The 26,370-nt window shown below is 40.5% G+C and overlaps 1 protein-coding gene across 2 annotated transcripts; it reads left to right on the top strand.

Annotated features, from left to right (window-relative positions):
- Nucleotides 1–657: 657 nt before the first annotated feature.
- SLC18A1 (solute carrier family 18 member A1) lies at nucleotides 658–26,370 on the top strand. 2 transcript variants are annotated; one of them, XM_026006166.2, is made up of 16 exons: nucleotides 658–907; nucleotides 2,912–3,132; nucleotides 3,839–4,196; nucleotides 4,816–4,874; nucleotides 7,920–8,003; nucleotides 9,082–9,174; nucleotides 11,382–11,471; nucleotides 11,940–11,983; nucleotides 13,998–14,058; nucleotides 14,151–14,246; nucleotides 21,340–21,418; nucleotides 22,361–22,412; nucleotides 23,997–24,060; nucleotides 24,519–24,638; nucleotides 24,856–24,989; nucleotides 25,808–26,370. In XM_026006166.2, exons 2-16 carry the CDS (start codon nucleotides 3,009–3,011, stop codon nucleotides 25,919–25,921), a joined length of 1,572 nt encoding a protein of 523 aa, XP_025861951.1. In that variant the 5' UTR covers nucleotides 658–907; nucleotides 2,912–3,008; the 3' UTR covers nucleotides 25,922–26,370. The 2 variants fall into 2 exon arrangements, with proteins under 2 accessions (XP_025861951.1, XP_072575521.1); XM_072719420.1 differs by having other exon boundaries at nucleotides 825–907; nucleotides 3,989–4,196.

The following is a 26,370-nucleotide window of genomic DNA, read 5'->3' as shown; positions in this document are numbered from 1 at the left end:
TTCTTGGCCAAAAGTAAAAGTCTCCAAGTTGTTTAAAACAATTAGGAGGGGGCATAAGTTGGAAACCTCTACTGCTGCTCTTGTTCTTTGGTGAATTGTTTATGTCCTTTGCCCCACTAATGATTCTTTTTGTTTGTTTGGTTGTTTGTGTTTTTTTGTTTTGTTTTGTTTTGTTTTGTTTTTTGCCCACTAATGATTCTTAATCTCAGAAAAATAAAGAACTGTAGTGGTACTCCAAGAACCTAACGATGAGCCACACTCTCTCCTGTAGCCATTAATTCAGTCATTCATACAAGGAGTATTTACTGGAGGCTACTATGTTCCAGGCAATCAGCTAGCATTGAGATGCAAAGATGCAGCACAATCTATGCCTTACAGAGGATATAGAGCTTGGATTTTTATGATTTGAGAACAACATGCATAGATTTATTTTTTTTTTTGTTTTTTCTTGCTTTTGGTCTGGTGGATGTTTTAAGATTTGTTTCTTCCCGGAAAGCAACTGGAGTACATTGAAGTCTCTTCGACTAAATAGCAAGGGATAGGAACTGTACTCTGGCTTCATTCTCTCTTCCAATTTATATTCAGACCTATGCAAGAGTTAATGAATTCAATGATAGATAAGCACAGATGAAAAACAACCCAGCCCAGTCCATCTTTGGTTAGAATAATTTCCCCCTCTCTTTATCCTCTCCAGTCCTGCTTTCCTGCCTCTGACGCAGGGAACTAAGGCTCTGAATGAAACCTGTTGGAAGTTCCAATTAAATCATTGTGGACAAAGGGCACACATGACATCTTCAGATAACAGGTGGCAATAAATCCATCAGCACAACCACTCAGAGAACAGAGTCCCTGCTATACCGCTAACAGCTGCCAATATCTGAGTACCTCACACAAGATGGGCTCTAAGGTAAGATGTTTCTTTCCCTGGACACATTTAATTCTTCCTTATAATTTGTGTCTCTTAACAGAGAATTTTGACTCTACGGTAAAGTTTGGTTGGCAAATTCTTGGTTTGGTTTTGTTTCGTTTGGTTGTGGTTTTTTGATCTGTCTTTATCGTACTTATCCATTTTACATCTTCTAGTTGCCTATTGCCTTTTTTTTTCATCTCTTATTTTCTTCCTTATGTATCCGAGGTAAATTTGCATTTAGAAACACCTTATTTTTATAAAGAATTAAAAGATCTGAAATCACTGCATGCATTTCCCTGGTTAAAACTTATCTGGGATTTTGGTTCGGTGGGGACCACTTAGTCACTTACAACTGTAGTGTGGATGATGTTTCTCTCCTAGCTCTGGTCTTAGAATAGAACAGAGTAACCCAGGGCTTAGGACACTCCCAACAAGGCTCACTATTGAACTCCAGTGATAATCATTTAAAATTATTTACTACTTGTATTAAAATAGTTAATTAAAGAATATTTAGAAATTACCAGAAAAGCAAAAAGAAAATAATTTAAGCCAGTGATTATACTAGCTGATTCTTGAGTGTATATTTTTTTAGCCTTTTAAAGTATACACATAATTTTTTTTATATTATTCAGGTCAAGCTGCAAAAACAGTTTAATACCCTTTTTTACCTTAATATTTTATTGGGTATTTCTAAGACATTGAAATTATTTTTAAAAATTGATTTTAAGAGCTGTTTATATTCCACCACTAAAATGTTTGCTTTTACTAATATAAATAATTATAATTCTAATATACTAGTTACTAATATAAATAATTCAGCAATTCATAATTTTAAACATAAATCTTTGGCCATATTTCTGAACTTTTCCTTAAGATATGTTCTTAGAAGTAGAGTTATTGAATCAAAGGTTACATAAATTTTAGAACCTATGCATTTCATGACAGTAGTATATTTTAAAATGTATATGATTAGTATTGTTGATACCACAACAGAAGCCAAAACAGAAATAGTCTTCCCTGAAACTATTACCTGAAGGTTTTTTTTAAAAGACCTTATGTATTAATTCATGAGAGACACAAGAAAGGCAGAGACACAGACAGAAGGAGAAGCAGGCTCCTCACGGGGAGCCTGATGTGCAGGGGCTTGACCCCTGGACCCGGGATCGTGCCCTGAGCCGAAGGCAAACACTCAACGGCTGAGCCACCCAGGCATCCCCATTACCTGAAGTTTCACAAAATACTGTGACTTAATGCTGACTAATGACATGAAATCCTAAGTAGAGAACTAATTATGATAGTATTTCATTTACACACAGTAACACACCTTCCTGAGCAGGGATTTATGGTTCAGACAATAGAGAAGTGTTTTAAGTACCACGGAACAAGAGAAGGTGGTGGAACATAACCCTGCAAGTTAAAAAGCTTGGAGTCTCATTCCAGTCTGATACTAATTGTATGAAACAGCTCTTCTAGCATTCTGAGTCTCAGATTTCTCATCTGTGAACTGACAGTGTTGGTCTAGCCCAAAGTTTCTCTGTGGGCAGCACAAGTAACACTTGTGGCACATGACATGTTTGGGGGTGATACAGACCATATAGGCTATAATTTTGGGTTGGTGCATGCACACAAACCATAATTTGTTTGGTATGGCACATTTATTTTTTAAAACAACAGTATTTTGGTTTTTAAAAAGAATGGATTTAGAGGAAAGGTTGAACAAGTAATAATACAAGTAGGCCTCAGATATCTACATAAACCATTGAAATGATAGGCATTTGAGACACAGAGCTAGGTGAACAGGGCTAGATTCTGCTTAGAATTCCAGATACAAAAAGCTGGTAAGTGGTGCTTTCTTAGAAGGCAATCTGAGAACCAGGTGGAATTATTGAGATGTATAAGAAGTGAGCAGAGACACAGGCATAGAAATGGTTCAACACCATCCTAGTATTTGCAACTACTTGTACCTTTCACTCTAATAGTGAGTTTCTTTTGTCCCAGCAGGATTTCTCCTTTCTTCTATAAAGGCTGCAGAAGACCTATAGCTGTAACAGGACCTTTCATAAGAAACTGGAGAAGACGCCCCACCCCAGCTGTCACCATGCTCAGGATGTTTTTGGACACTCCTCAGCACTTGCTAAAGGAGGGGAGAAAGTCACGGAAGCTGGTACTGGTGGTGGTGTTTGTTGCTCTGCTCCTGGACAACATGCTGCTAACTGTAGTGGGTATGTTTGGGTGTTTTTGTATCAATTCATAATTAATAAATTATAATTAATTTGGGTTAATTTGCTCTGGGCCCCAGCAGGCAACAAACACTTTGCTAAAACTCAGCAGCAAGTGGACTTGAGAATTTCTATTTTTATGCTTAGAAAACTCAAAATAGAAAATGAGGTTCAGAAATGTTATGTGATTTGCCTTAGGTGCCAAGTTGGGGTTCAAGTCCTGTCCAACTGACCCCAGGGCTGGTGCTTCTTGCACTATACTTTCTTGCTTCTACCATTTTCATGCTGTCATCTCTGTATTAGAGCTGAAACAGTAAGACAGAGCCTACCTTCTTTGCCCTCGGCTGTGGAAGTAAACATCTGATGACTTGAAATTTCCCCTATTCTGTATGTGTGTCTAAGAAAAATTATGAAAACTCTGTGAGTATTGATTTGTGATTACAACTAAATGTTAGCAAGTAGCTGATTGGCCAATACAGAATTTTGGAGAATGAGGATCAATTGTATACAGGTTGGAATTTGGGCAATCTTTTTTTTTTTATTTAAATTCAACTTACCAATATATTGGCACAGTCTTTTAATAGACTTCAAATCATGTCACTTAGACACTTTCCTTGACCATGAATATAAAGCTCATAGTAATCCCCCTGAACCAATTAGTGTTAAAAAGTATCCTTAGTTCTTATTACTTGTTCTTCTTGATTTTCAGTGCCCATTGTACCCAACTTCCTATATGCCACAGAGTTCAAAGAAATCAACACTCCTCTGTACCTTGGCCCCACCACAATTTCTCAGCATGTCCTTACTTCTGCCTTTTCCACCATCTTCCCCTTTGATAACAACACCATGACTGTTGAAGAAAGTGCACCCAGTGGCACAACATGGACAGATGACAATTCTGGCACCATCCCCCCTCCAGTCACTGCAGCCATCCCAGTACAACAAAACAACTGCTTCCAAGGCACAGAGTTTTTGGAGGAAGAGAACGTACGGGTTGGTGTTCTGTTTGCTTCAAAGGCTCTGATGCAACTTCTGGTCAACCCGTTTGTGGGACCTCTCACCAACAGGTATTTCAAGGGTGCAATACTCTATATGATACTGGCTCAGGAATAAGAAATGATGGGCTAAGGTATCATAAAGGTAGTTATAAGGGAAAACTCATTGTCTCCAGGGAAATCAGCTGTTTGGAAAGCTGGCTGCCCAAAAGATAACATGATATTGATGAAATGCCATGGGCTTCAAATTTTCTTGGTAATATAATGACTGTTGAGGATCCCCCACCCCACCAAAAAAAAAAAAAACAGTGATCAGAAGTACACTGCTGATGTTATTTCAGTACTCTGGAACATGGCTTGAAGGCAGGACTACTACAATCTAGAGCAATGGCTTATTAGCAGTGTTTGAGATTATCCTGATGTTTCAAAGGGATATACACTCTGACTAGGCCATCCTTTCTGGAAATGAGGATTTTGATCCTGGTCTATGGGTAAATATGCATGTTTGTTTGTTTATTTACTTATACACATTAATGTTGTCATATCCCATCTGCACACTTGCATTCAGAAATATATTTTTATCATGTACTCAAATAACTGCATTTCTGCTCCAAATTACATGAAAAAGTATAGTTTCAGTATATGCATGCCTATTGGGAGTGTATCCTTTTTCTTTTTAATTCTCTTTTAGGATTGGATATCATATCCCCATGTTTGCTGGCTTTGTTATCCTCTTTCTCTCCACAGTTAGTAAGTAATTTGCTTCCTCTTTTATTTCTCTCACTGATTACCTTTGATTTTATCACATGCACTACAGTGAAGAGAGTAGGGTCAAATTAGCTAATTAGACATTTGACTAAATGGCCTATGACACTGATTTAAATGGTTTGCAGTTTGGGATATGGGCATTAGAACACTAATGGCAAATCAGTCTAGTTGGAATTTGTATATTCTGCTGTAGAAGAACAGCTACTTTACTTCCTTCAGCTGGGAAAAATTGTAAAAGCTGTCTTAATAGATATGACTCTGTGTGTGTGTGTGTGTGTGTGTGTGTGTGTGTGTGTGTATCAGTAGTCCCTTGAATGAGGTTAGTACAAACATCCTATCTTTGGGAAGAAGTTTTATTATTTTGATACACAGAGGTAAAGAGCCACCAACAAAGAATCTAAATTGGATAATAGCAACTGGGTAATACCAAAAAGTCTACTGCCTTCAAGTAAGGACATTAAAGGTTATAGCTTAGAGAAATAAATTTGCTAAAAAAAAACAAAAAAAACAAAAACAAAAACAAAAACAAACAAGACAGAGAAAGACAGTCTATCCAGTATCAGATAAATGTCCTAATAAAATGCAGATGGAATAACAACAGTAAGTAAACATATTGTTTGGAAATTGACCCTGAGAATTAAAATACGAAGGAATGATGTGGGGGGTTAGAGGTTAATTGAAAGAGAAGGCCGCATCTGGAGCCATTAGTGGCTCCCTGATGCCTCTGCTGACTCTGCTCCCAATAACATACCTCCTGCTTTTCTTATCATCTTTTCGTTACATTTCTGCTTTTTCTATTCCTCCTCCTCAAGTTTTCTTCCCTTTCAGTGTACAGCTTTGACTCTTATCAACCAATGCTTAACAAGAATCCATTGCATTCAGGGCTGGAAAGAGCAGAAGCTTGATGTGTAAAGTTCTGAGAACTGCAGCTTACTTGTGAAAATTCTAGGTAAATCAAAGAAAATGAGGCAATTCAAGTTAGAAATGATCACTGAAATTCTAAAATCTCAGCCCATGCCAAACAGTAAATTAAAAACTAATAGGATTCTCCGTTTCATCAAAGAGACTCGAATTCTCTCTAAAAAACTTTATGAGGCACGCATACATCTTGATGGCAAAAGTCACTGGGGAAAGATAAAGAATGAAATGACTTGGTTCCAGCCTAGGAATTTATGATACTTGCCTGGGGAGATATAACAAACACCCTGCAAAATAAGTTAATGCTAGAGTATCCCAAACTCTTTAGCTTGAAGTCCTTGCTTAAGTCTATGCAATTACATTATTTCTGCACCATAACCAGTGTCACTATACTGAATTGGCCTAATTCTAACAAATGTTTGGTCTTTAGGGAATCTTATGTGGCATGTCTTTAAGATTTTTAAAATACTAAAAAGGGACAGCCCAGGTAGCTCAGCCGTTTAGCACCGCCTTCAGCCCAGGGCGTGATCCTGAAGACCTGGGATTGAGTCCCACATCGGGCTCCCTGCATGGAGCCTGCTTCTCCCTCTGCCTGTGTCTCTGCCTCTCTCTCTCTCTGTGTGTGTGTCTCTAATGAATAAATAAATTAAATATTTAAAAAAAAAGAAAAAGAAGTTGCTGATGTCCATTACTACCCTTAAGGGCCCCCAGCTGAGAGCCATAAGTAATGTAATTAAGAGCAAAATGATAACCAATGTTAGGGGGTAAAGTGAAAAAGAAATTGTTTTGGTTTTCCTAAATAGGGTGACCAGCCATCCTACTTTGGAATTCAGGGACCTCCCAGAATGCAAAGTCCTTGGCAAACTGAGACAGTTGGTCACACTATTCTCAAAGGACATAGAAATAGGGGCACCTAGGTGGCTCAGTCAGTTAAGCAACTATATTTGCCTCAGGCCATGTTCCCGGGGTCCTGAGATCAAGTTCTGGGTTGGGGCCCCTGCTCAGGCAGGAATCTGCTTATCCCTCTGGCTGCTGCTCCCTCTGCTTGTGTTCTCTCCCTCTCTCTGTCAAATAAATAAATAAAATATTTAAAAGACATTTAAAAAAAAAAGGACATAGGAATAGCTAACCTTGAGCAGACTGGAAATCAGAAGTCCTAGGAGAAAGCACTGGAAGCTCAGCAGAGAGAAACCAAGCATGTGCATGTTTGGGAGACAGTGTGATCATGTCAGGAAGTAATGGGAGAAGATTATAAGACATCAAACAACCAAATACATCTGTAATGAAAGGGCAAAGGGATTCAAACTCTGCTGATTCAGATACTTTGGGAGGAATTCTTCTTTCTTTCGAGGGCATTGTCCTGAAATGGAGATGAGACATGTCTGGATTTACCAAGCTTACCACCAATGCCCTGTAATTTAGTTTTTGATAACATATTCCTGTTTGGTACTTAGTCTTGTGTATGCTAGTCTTGAGTGGATGGAACATCTTAAAGAGCATGAACTGAATATTCTCTTTATTTCACATCTTCTAGTATAGTTCCATGTTTGATATTACTTGCTACATACTCACTGATCTGATTTAGCTAAAACATTTTCCAGTATAAGATAAGAGGAAATATCTGATTGGATCTCAAGATACTGTTTTCTACCCAATGCCTGTGGTCCTTCAATTACATATAGTTTTTGTTCCCTCACTGTAGATGACCCAATGAAGCCCAACAATGGCAAAGGTCAAATTGGAGTGTTGAATATGAAGAATTGAGAAGTAGGGTCTAAGGGCGTTGTACTTTTCAGACAGCCATGATTCCAGTGGACAGGATGTTGTGAGCTTTGGGCAGGAAATGTGAAAATCCAGACTTCCATCCACTGGAAGTGATGAATTGGCTTATGCTTCTGTGGTTTCTCTGTCTTCACGTCAATTAAAATGCAATCCTGATTAAGGTGTGGGATATTAGAAAGACAACTCCAAAAACAGGAAGCAGTTATCATGCTTTATTAAAACATATGATGGTGGCTCATATCTACAATATCATGGGCATATTTTCTGGTGGAAAGGGAATAAAGACAGTTTGCTAACTGGAGCATTCTTACTATTCTCTATACACAGTGTTTGCTTTTTCTGGTACCTATACCCTACTGTTTGTGGCCCGAACCCTTCAAGGCATTGGATCCTCATTTTCATCGGTTGCAGGTAATGCTGACATCTTGCACACACACACACACACACACACACACTTGCACACACACATCTCTTACCATATCTTACTACCCTCTAAGATTTGTATGAATAGATAGGAAAGTATTCTGGTAGGCAGAAATTATGATTCAAAAACAAGATAATTATAGAGTTGTCATCAGTGTTCTAAATCCCTAAGTCTGACATAACTTCCTCTGATAATATTTAGATACAGCCAGCTAAGGTCAAGGCAAGCCCAAGGTAAAACCAAAAAGTAAGCCCAGCTTTTATTTAATGCCCTTCTATGACCTTTTCTCTTCCTCCTCCTTAACATTTTATAAGAAGAATAATGCTAATACTACCAGTAACACTATCACATTTTGCAAAGTATCATCAAATACAATATTTAATGTAATCCTATAAAAGTAGCTATTCTATGCCATTTTACACATGAGTAAATGACATGAGAGCCCAGTCCATACTGTCTTGTACATGTCTTCTGTACTTTCTTCTTCATTGGGCACCTCCATTGAATAGAACAGTGTTCTGTGTTTATAGAATTTCCTTTGACTTACTCCATATCCATTCATTCAGGGAAATGTGCTAGGAAATACAATGAAATGCTGAAACAATGGACAGCGGTATTTTATATTACCCTTGCCAAGGACTTTTGCAGTTCCAACAATATTGCGAACAGGAGGGAGCAATATGGGTGTTGGGGGGGCAGCCCGGGTGGCTCAGTGGTTTAGCTCCACCTTTGGCCCAGGGCGTGATCCTGGAGACCCAGGATCGAGTCCCACATCAGGCTCCTTGCATGGAGCCTGCTTCTCCCTCTGCCTGTGTCTCTGCCTCTCTCTGTGTCTGTCATGAATAAATAAATAAATAAATCTTTAAAAAAATATGGGTGTTGGTGGGTCCAATATTTCTAAAATACTATGGGTTAAGTTTTACAAAATCCTTCAAACTGCAACTGTATCTAAGATGATCCCTGAAGACATAATAGGGATGGTGGACTAAGGACTAGCAGATCAAGGATTCAGTGAGAGAGGCAGACAGAGGTCTCCTATATGCTAACTCCATACTCTCCTTTCAGGTCTTGGGATGCTGGCAAGTGTCTACACTGATGACTATGAGAGAGGGCGTGCCATGGGAATCGCCTTGGGGGGCCTGGCTTTGGGAGTGCTGGGTAAGTGGCACCTGGCTGCAAATCTAGGTTCAGAGGGTAGGATACTACATATTCTTCGAAGATGGCTCCAGGAGACCAGTGTCCCTAAGGTTCATGGAAGGCAGTATTTTCTTTCCTTTTCTGTCCAATCCTGTTTTGAGTCCTTCTGAAATTTTTTTCCAGGAAAGGAAAAATCTCTTTCCCCTTAAGAAGCAAATAGCCCGTGAGGTCCTGGGAATGGAAGAAACCTAGTCTATTCCAGTGAGCAGATAGCCCCATATTAGCAGCCACTGTCTCACCTCTACTTCCACACATGGTCAGTGCTTTCAAAATGAGAGGAGTGCTTTGTCAGGTTTTATGCTAAGTACATTGCTGATATAATCTTTTTAAATCCTCACATCATTATGAAGGAGGAATGATTGTCTCTATTACAGAGATGATGATTAAAAAGGTTAAATAGCCATCTAAGTTTACATAGCCAAAAAATGTCAGAGCCAGGATGTAGACTCAGATTTTCTGGACTCAAACCCCAAGCTCTAAACCATAACACTTTCTTTGAAGTTCATCCCTCAGATATATTGACTGACTATACCAATAAGTAACATTTTGTGGAGCACTTATTATATGCCAAGGACAATGTTAGCACACAGGGGATATAGATAAAAGGCCTCACACATGGTTCCTTCCCTCTAGGGGCTCCACAAGCTAGTGGAGGAGAAAACACCAAAGGTCTCTTTCCCAGTCCATACCCACCCACCCCTCCACCACAACCATGGGAGAAGAGGGAACAAAATTCCTGCTCTTTGTTAATATCCATTTTCCCAAACACCCAAGCTAAAACTTTGGTATGTCCTTGTCTCCTTTATCACTTCTCACTCCCAGATTGGCAAACCCATTATATTCTCTACAGCCACTTCCTCAAGGTTGGCTCCTCATCACATCTCAGTTGGAACCAGCCTACTGCCTGATCTCTTGTGCCTTGACTCCTTCCCTCAAGGTGCCACCAGAAGAAGCTTCCTATGCCCAGAGCTGGTGGTATTTCTCTCTTGCTAAAAGACATGTTTCTCCATTGCCCACACAAAGCCAAGTAGATGCTTTATCTAGATATACAGGGCCCTTGACTATTTGGCCTCAACATTCCCCACCTCTACTCTCCCTCTCCCAAATACTTATATTCAGTGACTGAACACCAAATCCTGATTTTCTTCTATTTGTTATCCAACCACACTCTCTCTTATAAATTTTTTATTTAAATGCAATTTAATTAACATATACTGTATTATTAGTTTCAGAGTTTCAGAATTCATTGATTCATCAGTTGCATACAACACCCAAGTGCCCTTCCTAATGGCCCTCACCCAGTTACCCCATCCCTCCCAACCCCCCCTCCAGCAACCCTTAGTTTGTTCCCTATAGCTAAGAGGCTCTTATGGCTTGCCTCCCCCTCTGTTTTCCTCTTATTTTATTTTTCTTTCCCTTCCACTATGTCCATCTGTTTTGTTTCTTAAATTCCACATATGAGTGAAATCATATGTATTTGTCCTTCTCTGGCTGACTTATTTTGCTTAGCATAATATCCTCTAGTTCCATCCATGTCATTGCAAATGACAAGGTGTATATATATATATATATAGATATATATATATATATACATACATATATATATATATACCATCTCTTTTGTCCATTCATCTGTCATTGGGCATCTGGGCTCTTTCCATAGTTTGGCTGTTGTGGACATTGCTGCTGTGAACATTGGGGTGCATGTGCCCCACAGAATCACTATGCTTGTATCCTTTGGATAAACACCTAGTAGTGCAATTGCTGGGTTGTAGGGTAGCTGTATTTTTAACTTTTTGAGGAGCCTCCATATTGCAACCACACTCTCTTTTATGATTCCTCAATGCTCTTCACTTATACTTCCTCTCTACCTGTCATATCCACTTGACAAAGTCCTTGTGGCCATCTGAACTCATTGCACTGTAATCTGCACAGTACTTTGCAGGTTGAACCTTTATTGTTGAACTCTACTTTTTACCGTGGTCTAATTATTTGCATCCTACCACATGCATTTTCTCTACTAGAAAGTGAGCTCCGGGGAACCAGGTCTTCTTCGTTTCTGAATCCTCAGAACCTCATGTGGAAGTTCATTGGGTAAATGGGGACAAGTCACACAAATTAGGAATTTGTGCTTACTCCTGAAATCTGTACCTGTTTTGCTTTTCCAGTGGGAGCTCCTTTTGGAAGTGTGATGTATGTGTTTGTTGGGAGGTCTTCACCTTTCCTCATATTGGCTTTCCTAGCACTACTGGATGGAGGTAAGTCACCATAAGAGGTCACCAGACAGGGACACCTGGGTGGCTTAGTGGTTGAGCGTCTGCCTTTGGCTTGGGGCATGATCCCAGAGTCCCAGGATCGAGTCCCACATTGGGCTTCCTGCATGGAGCCTGCTTCTTCCTCTGCCTATGTCTCTGCCTCTCTCTCTTTGTGTCTCTCATGAATAAATAAATAAAATCTTTAAAAAAATAGGTCACCAAAAAAAAAAAAATAGGTCACCAGACAAATGATAGCTGAAGTCAGGTTGGGAATGCACTATGCTGAGTGTCTTGACATGTGTCTTGACATGCTCAAAAGATCGAGGACTCCCTCATTCTGGGAAAGAAGGAAGAAACTCAGGGAGTTAGACCTGTGCATGATAAGGTGATATCAATGTGCCTGTTATTGGAGCCTCCAACTAATCAGTAGACAAACTAAGCTGTCTCTTTCTCTCCCATTTTCTTTCTTAGCACTCCAGCTGTGTATCCTACAGCCTTCCAAAGTCTCTCCTGAGGTAAGTAGACACAAAGCTCCATTGTCAAAGAATATATAGAATGGCTATGTACTAAGACTTCTCGATTATCCCTGTCAAAGCATAAGAAGAAAGGTGAAGAGAATGGAGTCAAGGAAAGTAAAAACATACTTGGAATCCCAGATGGTGTCGTATTTAGGGTAGCATCAGGGATGATGGGGGAGTCTGGCTTGATGTTGGACAAAGATGGAGGAAGGGCCTTTTGAAGAATCAAGGAAACGTTACAAAATTTATATATATAAACTCAGAACCAGAAGACAATGACAGTGGGACTTGTATGTTCATAGTCATAATACCTCAGAGCTAGAGAAGACCTTAGAGGATGTTTAGATAATGTCTCCCCCAAGAATATGTTTATAGACTATCATTCTATCATGGTTAAATGTCAGAGTTGGTATTTGTCTGACTCTAAGCCAAAGATGGCTCTGGGAAATCCATATCAAACCACAAAGAATGAAAGATAAGGAAATACAGAAAACAAGGGAAAGTTTGATCTAAAAACCTTGTTTTTACAGCCAAGTCAGACAGAAGTCTGGGTAACCTGGGAACCCATTATTTGCAGTTAGGATCTGGAAGGGGAGCAGCCTTGGGGGACTGAGCCCTTAACCTGTGGGGTCTGTGCTAACTCTAAATAGTCAGTGTCAGAATTGAATTACATTATAGGACACTCGGTGCCCACAGAGAACTGAAGAATTTCTTGGTGGAAAACCCCCCACATTTAGTACTAAAAGTGTTGTGAGAGGAGAAATGATTTCCCTTTAATATCTTTCTGAATAGTTTTGACTTTGATGGTAGTGTTCTACGTATTCAAAAAATCCAATTATTATTTTTCTGGCTCTATGAAACACCACTGTGTCCATACCATATTTTATTCAATCCTCTATGTTTGAACATTTAGGTAGTTTCCAGTTTTTTGAAATTACAAATAGTGCTGCAATTAATAACCTTATGTATATGCATTTTTTATAACATTGGAGGTAATCTATAGAATAAATTCCTAGAAGTGAAATTGTTGGGCCAAAGGGCTAATTGGACTTCTTTATTTGTATTTTGTAATTTAGATCTATCTCTTTATTTTGAATTATATATTTAATTTGAATATTTTAATCCACCCCTGTGGGTATGCAGAGAGGGTAATCATATCAAAACTATTAAATCTATTGCCAGATAGAATGTAGTTAGCACCACAGATTAGAGTACAGTACTCAGAAAGTTTGAAAGAGGGAAAAGTTTCAGCTACTGAGTCAGGGAATACAGTGGAAAAGAAGGAGCCATTTTAAGGCTGACTTTGAAGAATGGGTAGGAGTTGGACCTGTAGAGAGAAAGAAGGTAGTTTAGGTAAAATTAACCATGAACATAGTTTAGGCAAAAATAACCTGCTGGAATGCATGGGAAGAAGGCAAAGTGATTGAGTTTAACCGGAATAAAGATTTTCTGAGGGGAGAGGGAAATTAGAACTGAACATTTAGGCTTACCTTCTAATCTAGATGTTCTGCTAGACTTGCCAATATAGCTCAAAATGGTCAGAATAAAGCCTTCAGAATGCTTGCGGAGACTTCTGAGCTAATACCTCTGTGCTCACCTTTGGGATTCAGCTCTCTACCTGTGGTTCTCCAAGGGCAAAGTTTAGTGCCAGCAAGATCTAGTGGCGAGACCCAAGACTGGGAATCCAGATAGCCATTGTCCGTTGCTGGCTTTGCTGACAATCTACTCTCATCTGGTTGATGATCATTTGAAAGCAGGAAGCATGTCTGGAATATGTTGTCCTGCTCTTTATGACTACCACAGTGTTTGCCTTGCACACAGGAGGTGCACTGCCCGGTGACTCTGTGACATTGGGCAAGTCACTTTATCTCCTTTGATTTGGGTGTCTGGCCTCTTCAGTAAAGGAGTTGATATAGTCTCTAAGGTCCTGTCTGCATATTCTCACATTCTTTGACAATAGGAGAGATGTAAACTGTACAAATGGAAGTTTTTTTGTTGTCCATGTTCTCAGAGTGCCAGGGGGACTCCTCTCCTTACACTTCTCAAAGATCCTTATATCTTGGTGGCTGCAGGTAAGCTGGGAGAGTCTGGGCTTCTGGGCAGGTAAGCTGGGAGAGTCTGGGCTTCTGGGTAGCCCTGATGGCTCACAGACCTGTCTCTCTAGGCTCCCTTTGCTTTGCTAACATGGGAGTGGCCATACTGGAGCCCACACTGCCCATCTGGATGATGCAGACCATGTGCTCACCCGAATGGCAGTTAGGTAAGTGACCGTGTTCCCCAACTTGGGCGTGGACCGAGGTGTGTACCATGAGCCCTTTCTCAAGTAATTGAGAAGCTCTGTGGGACCTGGGTCTTTGGAGTCACAGAGGCACATTGGGCTTCCTTTGTAGAATTATCTTCTCTGTCCACACTTGTAAATCAAACCTGAGTGGGCAGGTAATACCTCCAAGAAGCAGCCCAAGAAAGGCAGGGTGGAAGGGGTTGAGAGCAGCTATGGAATGGCAACATACCTCACTATGTGGTAGAATGATCAATAAATTTTTAGTCAAAATACCTAGGTTTTCATTTCAGCTCCATTGGCCATGCAAATTTGTGCAGCCATATCAATTTTCTTTTTTTTCAAGGATTTTTAAAATTTGAATTCAATTAGCCAACATATAGTACATCATTAATTTCAGATATAGTTCAATTTTCTAAGGCTCAATTTTCTTATCTCTGAAAGGGACATCAGAATACTATCTAGTTCAAAAGGTAATTTGAGGAAATAAATGGCAGGATATGTGGAAATGCTTTGCACCTATAGAATATTAATATGTACCACCATTACCATCCATGCCTTTCTCTCTTCAACCACTCTTTTCCTAGATTGCCCTTTTGCTATCTTTTTTTTTTTTAACCTCTAACAAGGTGCTTGTGGAGTATGTTATTCTGAGAGAAAGTCCTCCAGTCTCCTCTGCTTTATGGAGACATGTCCTTGTGACTCATTTGAGTTTAGAGAGAAGGCTCTGGCCCTTCCCAGGAAGCCTGAGGAAAGAGGACAGAGAAGGCTATGAGCCATTCAGTCACTATTGAGAGAAGAGGCTTATGCGGCCAGAGGGGAAGTTGATAAGGACCTGATATGGCTCAGCATGCAATGAAAAGCATTAAATCTAATTTTTATTTTTTTTTAGGGGACAATTCTAAGCAAGTCTCCAAGCTGTACTCCTAGCCTCAAATTGAATTTTTCTGGGCTGCAACTGCCTCTGACCATAACAATTAATTGAGTTAGCTGGTGCTTGGTGCAGAAAAGAATCCTCTGCCCCAAGGCTCTGACAGCTCAGGCTCTTGGTACAGGTGGACAAACACAGCTCAGAACAACTCCTCCCCAGCCCTTCTTCAGGAGAGAATATTAAAAGCAAACTAGCCTTCAGTAACTGGTGAATTGTTGACTTTGGCTTTAATTATAGTTGTTATGACAATTTCTAGTGGGCAGCACTGTTTCTTCTAGGTACAGAAAAGCATAGAGAAGCTAGTGAAACCCAAAGAAACTCACTGGGCTGTTTCTACACAGTCCCTTATGCAGGTGAGGTTACAGTAGAAAGCCCTCAGGAGAGAAAGTCAGAACGTCAGAACGCTGAAAAGGCTTTGTCTCCCACCATCCTTTACAACTTTCCTCAATGCTATCTGCATCTCTAAGTCTAGCTTCAGGAAGCTCTCACAGCACCTGGAGATGCTTGTTAAAACTCAGAGTGTTGGGCCTCACCCAGAATTTCAATAGAATCAAATTTACATTTTTTTAAGTTTCCCAGTGATGCTGATATGGTATCTGTGACCACACTGAAAAATACGACTAAATGCAGACAACCTGTCACGGGTGTTTGAAGGAGAGGAGACAGTATTTTTGAGAGTGATTTGTAATCCGTGACTGTACTTTCTAAGTGACCCATTTTGTGCCCAATCTTGATCACATGATTGTGACTTTGGATGAGTTATTTAACCTCTTCAAACTCCACTGAAGAAATGGAGATGCTTTCAGGGTTGTTTTCAGGATTAAATAGAGCTATGTATTCTTTTTTCTTTTCTTTTCTTTTCTTTCTTTCTTTTTTTTTTTTTTTTTTTTTTTTTTGGCTTGAGCATTTTTTTATTCTGCATTTTGGGGCCTTCTTGCCCCTGAGCTATGTATCCACAGGAGCACCAGAGTGTATTAGTCCATTAAGCATCTGACTCTTAATTTTGCCTCAGGCCATGATGTCAAGGTCTTGAGATCAGGCCCCCCCATCAGGCTCCATGCTCATTGTGGAGTCTGTCACTCTCCCTCTGCTCCTCCCTACCCCACCCCCCACACACTCTTTCTCTCAAATAAATAAATAAAATATTTAAAAATATGTAATGGGATTAGCACAGTGCATGGAATACAGGATATACTCCATAAATAAAAATTGTTACTATTTTCATCATTGTTTTTATTGAAATTATTTTATTTACTTTTAAGATTCTATTTATTTATTCATGAGAGACACACACAGAGAGTCAGAGACATAGGAAGAGGGAGGAGAAGCAGGCTTCTTGCAGAGTGCCTGATGTGGGACTTGATCCTGGGATCCCGATATCATGCCCTGAGTCAAACAAAGGCAGACGCTCAACCACTGAGCCACCCAGACGTCCCTTTATTGAAATTATTTTGACAGTCACAACTATGTGTAATTTCCTGCTCCTTGGGAGATATGCTGTGAAAAATATATGTTTGTTTGTAGACATATTGAAATACCTATTTTCCACAAAATGCTACTGAAATGCAAGCTCTATCTCGGTCTTAAAGAACAAACAACATGAGTTGAGGAAAATCTCATTTAGGAAATTTCCCATCATTTACAACAATAGTAAGGAGATGTATCTAAGATGCTAGTGCATTTCCTGGAGATGCCTATCTCCAGATCTCAGGTAAACAGTGGAGTAGTTATAGTTCTAAATTTTTAAAAGCAATTAAACAAATGGGTACGGTTCGAAACAGATTGCAGCCCTGTACAAATAGACAAATACACTAAGATACGCTTAACTTCCACCCCATGGAAGAGAATATTAAAATCAAACAAGCTATCAACGAGTAACTGGTGAATTGTTGACTTTAGGTTTAATTGTAATCATCATGGCAGTTTCTATTAGGCAGCACTGTTTCCTATAGGTATAGAAAGGCCTAGAGAGGCTGGTGAGATGAAGAAACTGGCACTGCTGATTCTGTAAAGTACCTTACGTCAGTCAGAGACATCTGTGCTGTCACACTGCTGGTGTGGGTAGTGGAGATATGAAGTTGGAAGGAGAAGGCCTGGGTTCAAGTCCTGTTACTCACTGGTTATGATGATAATAGTTAAGGCTGATGCTCAGAGGGCACTTATTCTGTGCCAGACACTGTGCAAAATGACTGGCAGGCATTACCTCATTTAAGGCTCACAATCAGCCTAGCTGGTAAGAATTATTATTATCCCCTTTTCTCAGAAATTTCTTAAACTGACCCAATTTCATATCTCCCCCTCTAAAAATCCTGGGCCTTGTGGAACCTCTTGTCATTGACAAGTGTCCCCATGTCCTCAACCTCTTCTCTAAACACTCCCTTCATCTTCTTAGCCCTGAGAGTCGAATGTTTCCTGAAAACACTGTTTCCCAGCCATCTTGATGGAAATCTATGTTCTTCTAGACTTTGCTCCCTTTGCTGCTTCTGAATCATTTCTCCTTCTTCTTCTTCTTCTTCTTCTTCTTCTTCTTCTTCTTCTTCTTCTTCTTCAAGGTTTTATTTATTTATTTAAGTGAGAGAGAGTAAGCACAAGCAGGGGGAGGAGCAGAGGGAGAGGGAGAAGCAGATTCCCCTCTTAGCGGGGAGCCCAACTCCAGGCTTGATCTCAGGACCCTGGGATCATGACATGAGCTGAAGGCAGAACCACCCAGGCAGACCAGAATCATCTCTTCTTAATTCTTCTTCAAAGACTCCAACTCCCTTGAAGATCATACCATTACATTGTACCCCCCTCCACCTCTCTTCATTGCAATCACTTATTGACTCATAGTTACTCCTTCTCATTCATTAAAGTTACCTGGATCGTATTCTTTTCTCCTTTACTCCTGTCACCACTTTTGGTGGCTTCAATATTCAGGTGGATAACCCTACCAACATTTTGGTCTAGCCCTTAATCTACTTTCTTGCAATAATCTTTTACAATGATCTTTTTCTCGTCTCCACTTTAACCAATCAAACCTTTATCTAATTTTGACCTTGACATTAACTGTATTATCTCTTAAATTTCAATTCCAAGCAGTCCACTTATCAACTCACATATTCCCTGCTCAGATATCCTAATATCCCCATATCAACAAATTTGGGCCGCTCTGAGGTCACCAATCCATTGGCCTCAATTCTTTTTCTATTTCCATCCCCTCTCATGTCCTAACTTCTTTATGTACTCAATTTGGATTCCATCATGATGTCACTCCTTTGAAACCATTGTTAATTCCTTTTTTTTTTTTAATTTATTTATGATAGTCACACAGAGAGAGAACGAGAGAGAGGCAGAGACACAGGCAGAGGGAGGCAGGCTCCATGCAGCGGGAGCCGGACGTGGGATTTGATCCTGGGTCTCCAGGATCGCGCCCTGGGCCAAAGGCAGGCGCCAAACCGCTGCGCCACCCAGGGATCCCCCATTGTTAATTCCTTTGCCCTACTCTCCCCCTGGGGTTGTCAGCTGGCAGAGCATTATTTCTGAATAAGCCAATCTGATCTCCCACTCCTTGCCTATGCATGAGTGGTGGACTGGGGCTGTGGGAAAACACACAACTGGACTATCAGTTACATGTTATATTTATAGCTACAAATCTAAAGTAGGTCTTCACATTGCCCAACAATCTTCCTCTAAGTCCCCAATTATGTTCTCCTTCTTATTTTCTGAAATGACAATTTTATACTTGCCCACTCAAACCTCCTCCATACCCTCATCCCTTTATCTTCATCATTCTCAACTCCTAGTCATTGAGAAATCAGAAGCAATGAGATGGGAATGCACGTGTACCTGTCAATAAGTATACTCATTTTCCTGTGTTTGTACCTATATTCATTGCCTTCTTTTTATGGTTGAAGCATCTCAACTTCTTCAGAGGCCAAACTTCTTCCTCTCTTTCTCCTCCTCCCCTTTTCTTCCTCTCCCTCCCCCTCCTCTTCCTCCTCCTCCTTCCTCCTCCTTCTCCTTCCTCCTCTTTTCTTCTTCTTCTTCTTCTTCTTCTTCTTCTTCTTCTTCTTCTTCTTCCTCCTCCTCCTCCTCCTTCTCCTTCTTCCTCCTCCACTTCCTCCTCCTCTTCCTCCTCCTCCTCCTCCTTTTTCTTCTTCTTCTTCTTCTTCTTCTTCTTCTTCTTCTTCTTCTTCTTCACTCAATCCCCTCTCAACTATTTCATTGGCTACTTCTTAACACCTTTGTTATCTTGTTTTCCTTTGCTAACTTTTAAAGGTAGGAATTCCTGAAGGCTCACAACATGGATCTCTATTCTTCTTTCTCTGATGTTTCAGAGGTGATCCCAGCTCTTCTTATGGCTTTAAGAACCATATATAAACCAATAGTCAATCATTTGTATCTGTGCTTAGGATCTGTCCTTGGAAGTCTAGACTTGTACACTCACTGCCTGACATCTCCAATTGGATATCTAATATGCATTTCATGTTTTCCCCAAGCTCTTCCTCCATCTCCAGTGACCCAGTTAAGAAAAAAATGAGTAATACCTGTTTTCTCTCTGTCTCATTCCCACTATGCCCATACCCAATTCAACAGAAAATCCCACTGACTCTACCACCATAATAATACCTTTTACTTTATTTACTTCTTTCCATCATGACTTCAAAGATGAAACATTTCTTCCTGGCTTCTGCAAATAGTCTTCTGGCTTCTAGTCTTGTCCTGTGAACCCTTCATCTAACCACAACCAGAAGACTTTAAAAATATATAAATTAAAATATGACATTCCTCTCCAAAGTTTTCCATTGCACTTGGAATAAATTACAAATTCTAAATTCCAGGCCTACGCTTTCCATTACTTTTCACTTTGTTCCTTGTGCTTCAGCTACACAGACTTTCTTTCTATTCCTATAACAGACAAATAGTTGGTTCTTTAAGGTCTTTGTATTTGCGTTAGATGTTTTTGTTTGTTTCTGCTTGGAATGCTTTGTTTTGGTTATTCAGATCTCAGTTGAAATGCCATCTTCTCAAAAAAGCCTTACCTGGCCCTGAATGGAAGTTAGTTCTATTCCTGGTCATACTTCCATGATACAACATTAAATTTTTTTTCACAGAACTCATCATTTGTCAAAATTATCTTTTTCCTTCATCTGTTTACTTATTTAATGTCTGGCTCCCTCCCTTGGAATGTAAACTCCCCGAAAGCTAAGATTTTGTCTAGTTTATTTACCCCAGCACACCTGGCACATAGTAAAAGCTCATTAAAAATACTGAATGAATGAATGAATGAATGAGACTCAGAAAAAGTAAGTTACCCAAAGTCAGAGCTAAAAAGTAGCCACACCACAGTTTGAATCCAGAACTGTGCGTCTTCAAAGCCTTTGCTTTAGAAAAAGCAATGTGACCAGTGCTTCAATTTATAAAATACTTTTATGAACGCTATTCAATTTCCTCCTCAATGTAAATTGGTATGATAGAATTATAGCTTTGTTGTTTGTCAGATATGGATATTAAAACTCAGAAAGATTTAGTAACTTATTCAAGATCATTACCAGGGCAATAGAAAGAAGGGTGAATAGCAAGGCAGGAATTTCACTCCCCCCCCCCCACCAGGAAATATGTATTTCTTTCTGTAAGGCTGGTGATATTCTTATGCTGATAATCATAATGATTTTACACATGAGAATGTCTCATTAGGGTCATTCTTTAGGAAGTCTAAGTAGAGAGCTGGGAGTACATCATATTGAAGCTAAACAAAGCCCTGCCTCTGAGGAAAATGGAAGTGTAGAGCCCTATGCCAACTGTTCTGGGTTTGCACAAGGACCTCCAACACCTAAAACAAAGTGGTTTGGAATCCTTGAAGGTGACAGAGGGACTTCACTATCTTTTTTTTTTTTTTAAGATTTTATTTATTTATTTGATAGAGAAAGCACAAGCAGAGGGAGTGGCAGGCAGAAGGAGAGGGAGAAGCAGATTCCCCACTGAGCAAGGAGCTTGATGCAGGGCTCAATCCTAGGACCCTGGGATCATGACCTGAACCCAAGGCAGATGCTTAATGAACTGAGCCACCCAGGTGCCCTGACTTGACTTCACTGTATTGTAGTAAATAAGGTGTTTTATAGTAAACTTGGCATGTCCTCATCTTAGGACTGTGTCTTTCTACAGGTCTAGCTTTCTTGCCCGCCAGTGTGTCCTACCTCATAGGCACCAACATCTTTGGTGTTTTGGCCAACAAGATGGGTCGGTATGTAGCCTGAGAATCTGTGGATAGTAATAGGAATGTAAGATGGGAGAGGCTTTTGAAATTGTTCTGCATATAGCATAATGAACAACTTCTCTGAGGTTGAAACTTTAGGACACATGGATAAAAGCTGACTACAAGGGAGGATAGGAGTGGGTAGGTGTTAAGGATGATATGGACAAAGGATAGTTGTCCTATCCTTTGTCCTGAGCTGGTTGTGAATATATGAGGGATAACCTTTACTTTTCAATATTTGTTATCTAGTTGAAGAGCTAAAATAACCCCACAGAGAATAGCTATGAAAAAGCTCAGTACTTTGGGGGCAGTGTGGTGAAACTGTGCTCCCTGGAGCCCTAGAGAGTTCTAAAGAGGTATATCAGAGGCCACCAAGTGCAAAGGGTTGAGGGCTAAAAGGTATGAGTCTGGATTCTGTTCTACTGCAGTGAGAACAGCCTCAATTTTATCTTTGAAGCTCAGCATACAGATTTTTAAAATAAGTTTAAAAACCTTGTAATAGGAAATAAGAAAAGGAAGAAGTTTGGTATTTTTTGTGGGTTTGAGATGCACTTCGTAGACCAGATAAAATATGAATAGGTGAGAGATAGTCTGAATTGGGAAACAGCATGAATTAAGTTTGAGGGTTACTTCCATGGGGGAAGTATCTTCTAAGCAAGCTGATTCCTTTGCTAGAGGAAGAAAGAATATGTCCCACTGTACTTCCTCTGCTTCTACTATGGAAAGTGATATGGAGACAGGCAAGGAGAAGGGCAAGGGAAGGGCTCACCTGGTTACAAACAGATCATGCAAAGATGTCTTCACCTTCTCACATCCTAAGGGGTTCCTGGAATTAGGGGTGGTAGGACTGGCTAGTATGGTAGAGATGGGGTGGCAGGTGAAAGGGATGTCTCCCTTTAGCATTATTTGCTGATGGCTCTTTTCTTCCAGGTGGCTGTGCTCCCTGATTGGGATGATGGTAGTAGGCACCAGCTTGCTTTGTGTAAGTATAACAAGGTCTAGGTGAGAGAGAGAGAAAGAGGGGGGGGGGAGAGACTCAAACATTTAAAGACCATTTTCCTTGAAAATGAACAGAAGGTTAACCTGGCAATGAATGACTGTTGGAAAAACCTTCTGCATAGGTAAGAATTTAGCTCTGGGAGAGATGCCACTAGGCATCCCATTAAAAAAGGTGGGGAAGGAGGAAAGGGCAATGGAGCAGCTATAGACAGAGGTATGAGGCCCTATGTATGGGCACATGAAACAACTCATGTTGGTATATATTTATGAAGCTATCAAATTTGTTTATGACATAATTTTCTTATCCCACCCTGACAGGACCCCATAAGCCACCAGGGGAACCATCATCTGAGAGGTAGTCTCCAATGTCAGTATGTTTCGTAGAAAAAGAAAAAAAAGAAGTCCTTTCCTATATTCAATAACCCCCTTCCAGCTCTCTAAGCCTTCATTTCTCCTCCCCATAATGGGGACCATAAGCACCTTACCTCCTAGGCTTAAAGGTGATAAGACTAGAGCTGTAAAGCACTGAGTACAGTGTCCAAGAAAGGCTGGAGGTCTTGATCAGGAGCATGAGTCCCACATTGACTCCCAGCTTTACCACTCGCTGCCTGTGTGATTTTGAGCTAGATCTATCACCTCTTTTTGTTTAGTATCTTCATCTGTGTAGAGAGGGTTCTGATAGCCTCTCACAGGGTTGTCCATATAAACTGCAGCAATGTCTGGCACACAGTAAGCCCACTGTAAATCCTAACCCAAACTATTACTAAAATATAATTACCTTTTGGGGAATAATCCCTAAAATTATTAACCACTAACCTCTAGCCTCTGAGGAGTAAATGTGTTCGGGTAGCAGGTTTAGGTAACAGGTACTCAGGGAGGCATGTAAGGAATCCACAAAAGAGGAAAGGAAGTCTTTCAGTGGAGGATTGGGATGGCAAAAGAATGAGTTTCACAAGCTTGCTGATGCAGGACCCTAAGACATGCCACTTGTCCCTCTAGACTATAGGTAAATGGTTGTTGGTGTCTTTTGTCTTTTTGCTCCAGTAGCTACCAAATTAGGATTTAACTAAAACCTTTGAACGTTGCTAGTAGAAAAGAGGGGAAACTCCATTCAGGGAAGAGTGAGGACAGAGTGTGTCTGGGAGGCAGGTTAAGGAAGGGGAAGAAGAATTCATGCAATAGAAGAGGACCATTAATATATATAATGGAGTCAAATCTGAGATTTACACTTCATCTTGCCACTTACTAGCTTTTTAACTTTGGATGGGGCATTTAACCCAAATGGCACCAATCTAGCTTTCATATCTTTAAAATAGAAGTAAAGGGTTTTTTTAGCCTTTCTTTTTTTTTTTTTTTTTACTTTTTTTTATTTAAATTCAATTTGCCAACATATAGTATGACATCCAGTGCTCAAGGATTCTTCTTCATGAGGATATGTGAGAATCCAGATAGATAAAACGTGTGGTATATAGCACATGGTTGATAATTGCATATCATGTGAAAACCCTTTGTTTTTGTGGTGACTCAGTTGGACTCCTAATGAACTCTTCTTCCTTTCCTGCTGCAGGTTCCTCTGGCTCACAATATATTTGGTCTCATTGGCCCCAATGCAGGGCTTGGCTTTTCCATAGGTAAGAGTACTTTTAAAGGAGACAAGAAGGGATGCCTGGGTGGCTCAGTGGTTGAGCGCCTGCCTTTGGCTCAAGGTGTGATCCTGGATTCCCAGGTTCAAGTCCCACATCAGGCTTCTTGCATGCAGCCTGCTTCTCTGTCTGCCTGTGTCTCTGCCTCTCTCTCTTTCTCTCATGAATAAATAAATAAAATCTTTAAAAAAAAAAAAAGGAGACAACAAGCCCCTGAATTTTGCCTTTGGGTCAGATCATAAGAGGTATATGGAAAGACAGAAGGAGGAAGAGGGTGGCTGACAAAGGTGTGGGCTCCTAACTCTTACCAGGAATAGGTGTTAGTGTTGAATGGGAGGATAGCAGGCAAAGGGAATAGACTAAAGGGAGGAGGGGAAGGAAGGGTGCCACAAAAAGGGAACGGACTGGTGGTAGAGCTGACAGTGTTCTGTTTCCTTTGGCCACAGGCATGGTTGATTCTTCTGTGATGCCCATCATGGGACACTTGGTGGATCTGCGTCACACCTCAGTGTATGGGAGTGTCTATGCCATAGCTGATGTGGCTTTTTGTATGGGCTTTGCTATAGGTATGTTGGCAGGGGAGAGAGCACCCAGGACCTGGTGTCCCATTTTCTCTTATCTACTGTTTACCAGCTGGAAGTAAACCCAGGAGGCTGATTCTCCCAAGGTTCTGAAGATATTTGACTTTGGGACATCCTTTGGGTCACCCATTGCCCCTTGCATGGTGTTTTCTATGTGATCATGGGTAAATAAATATTGTGAATTTGGTTTTTTTCCTCACAGGCCCATCAACTGGGGGTGCCATTGTGCATGCCATTGGCTTCCCCTGGCTTATGGTCATCATTGGAGTCATCAACATCATCTATGCTCCTCTCTGCTACTACCTGAGAAGCCCTCCAGCTAAGATGGAAAATCTTGTAAGGGGCTCTGATCATTGTTAAAAGAATAATAATCTATCTGTTTGTTTGTTTTTTCATCTCTTTCTCATTGCTTTTCATTGTATGCTATTTCCTCCCTCTTTGGATGTCTTTTTCCTTTACCATATTCTCTGATCCAATTTTCACCTTTATTTTTCATTGGTGCTTTTCCTTATTTTACCTTCTCTACATAATGACTTCACTTCTTATACTGGGTGGTTAAGAAGGGCCCTAAATAAGGGGAAAAAATGAGAGGCTTATAAAGAGTTGGGGGCAGGGCCATATTTTAGTTACCAGCAAAATGTGAGTTAACAAATTATCTCCCCAAGGTAGGCAAAGCTCTACTGGGTTCATTCATTCATTCATTCATTCATTCTTTTCCATTACCCTCACCAGGTCATCATTTAAGTATAAAATCCCAGGGAAGAGAACCATAACATGTGATTTTACTTAATAAGATACTTTCCTTTTATTGTAGCATGAGCACCCTAAATGGTTTGGGTAGCTTAGCAATGGACATAGGGGCTGGTACCACAGGGATGGTACCAGTTTCTGACGGCTCCCTGCTATAGCTTATACTACCACTGTTAGGATTCAATTAAGGATATACCAGGTATCTGTCTTAACTAGGATTGCTACACCTAGGTGCCTTGGGAGGCCTGTGCCTGTACATGAAGCAAAAAAAGAATCCTATGCTTGTTTCTTGAATCTTTCCTGAGCAACACTAGACTTGGATGAGCTAGCAAGGAAAGGGAACAGGGATACGCAGTATCCTGTAAAAGATACGCAGTAATTTCTCTTCCTGCATCTTGCTTCAGGCAATTCTGAGCCAGGACAGCGTCATGGAGACTCGGATGTACGCAACTCAGAAGCCCAAAAGGAAATTTCCACTGACGGAGGATACAGATGAGGAGCCTGGCAATGAGGAGTAGTAGGAGAAGGTGGTCTCTGAGCCTTGTCACATGTGGATCCATGAGCCTTGAACTTCAGTGACCAAAGTGACCACCTCTTTCCCTGATCACTAAATCACTATGGGCTGCTCAATGGGTTTCACTTCTCTTTCCCCTGAGTATCTCCTTTCCTCCCTTCCCATAAATACCATTCCTTGATTCTCTCCTTACCTGTGTATAGCTCTTCCTCTAAGCTTTGCTGCCTCCGGTGCCCATCTTTTACAGGAGATAGTGATACTTTTCCTAGGCTGTTGTAAGGCTGATTAAACTTGAGCTGGTGGGTTCTTCAAGGAGTGATTCATTCCATGGAAACTGCAGTGAGCACAATGTGACCCTGAAACCAATGGGGTGACTGACAAACCTCATTTCATCTGTTGTCTGATTTTCTTTGGCACACTCCCAACAGACCATAAAGCTTTTGTTCTCTGTTC

Source organism: Vulpes vulpes, chromosome 9 (genome assembly GCF_048418805.1).
Source record: "Vulpes vulpes isolate BD-2025 chromosome 9, VulVul3, whole genome shotgun sequence".
NCBI lineage: Eukaryota > Metazoa > Chordata > Mammalia > Carnivora > Canidae > Vulpes > Vulpes vulpes.
This window is presented reverse-complemented; position numbering and strand designations above follow the sequence as displayed.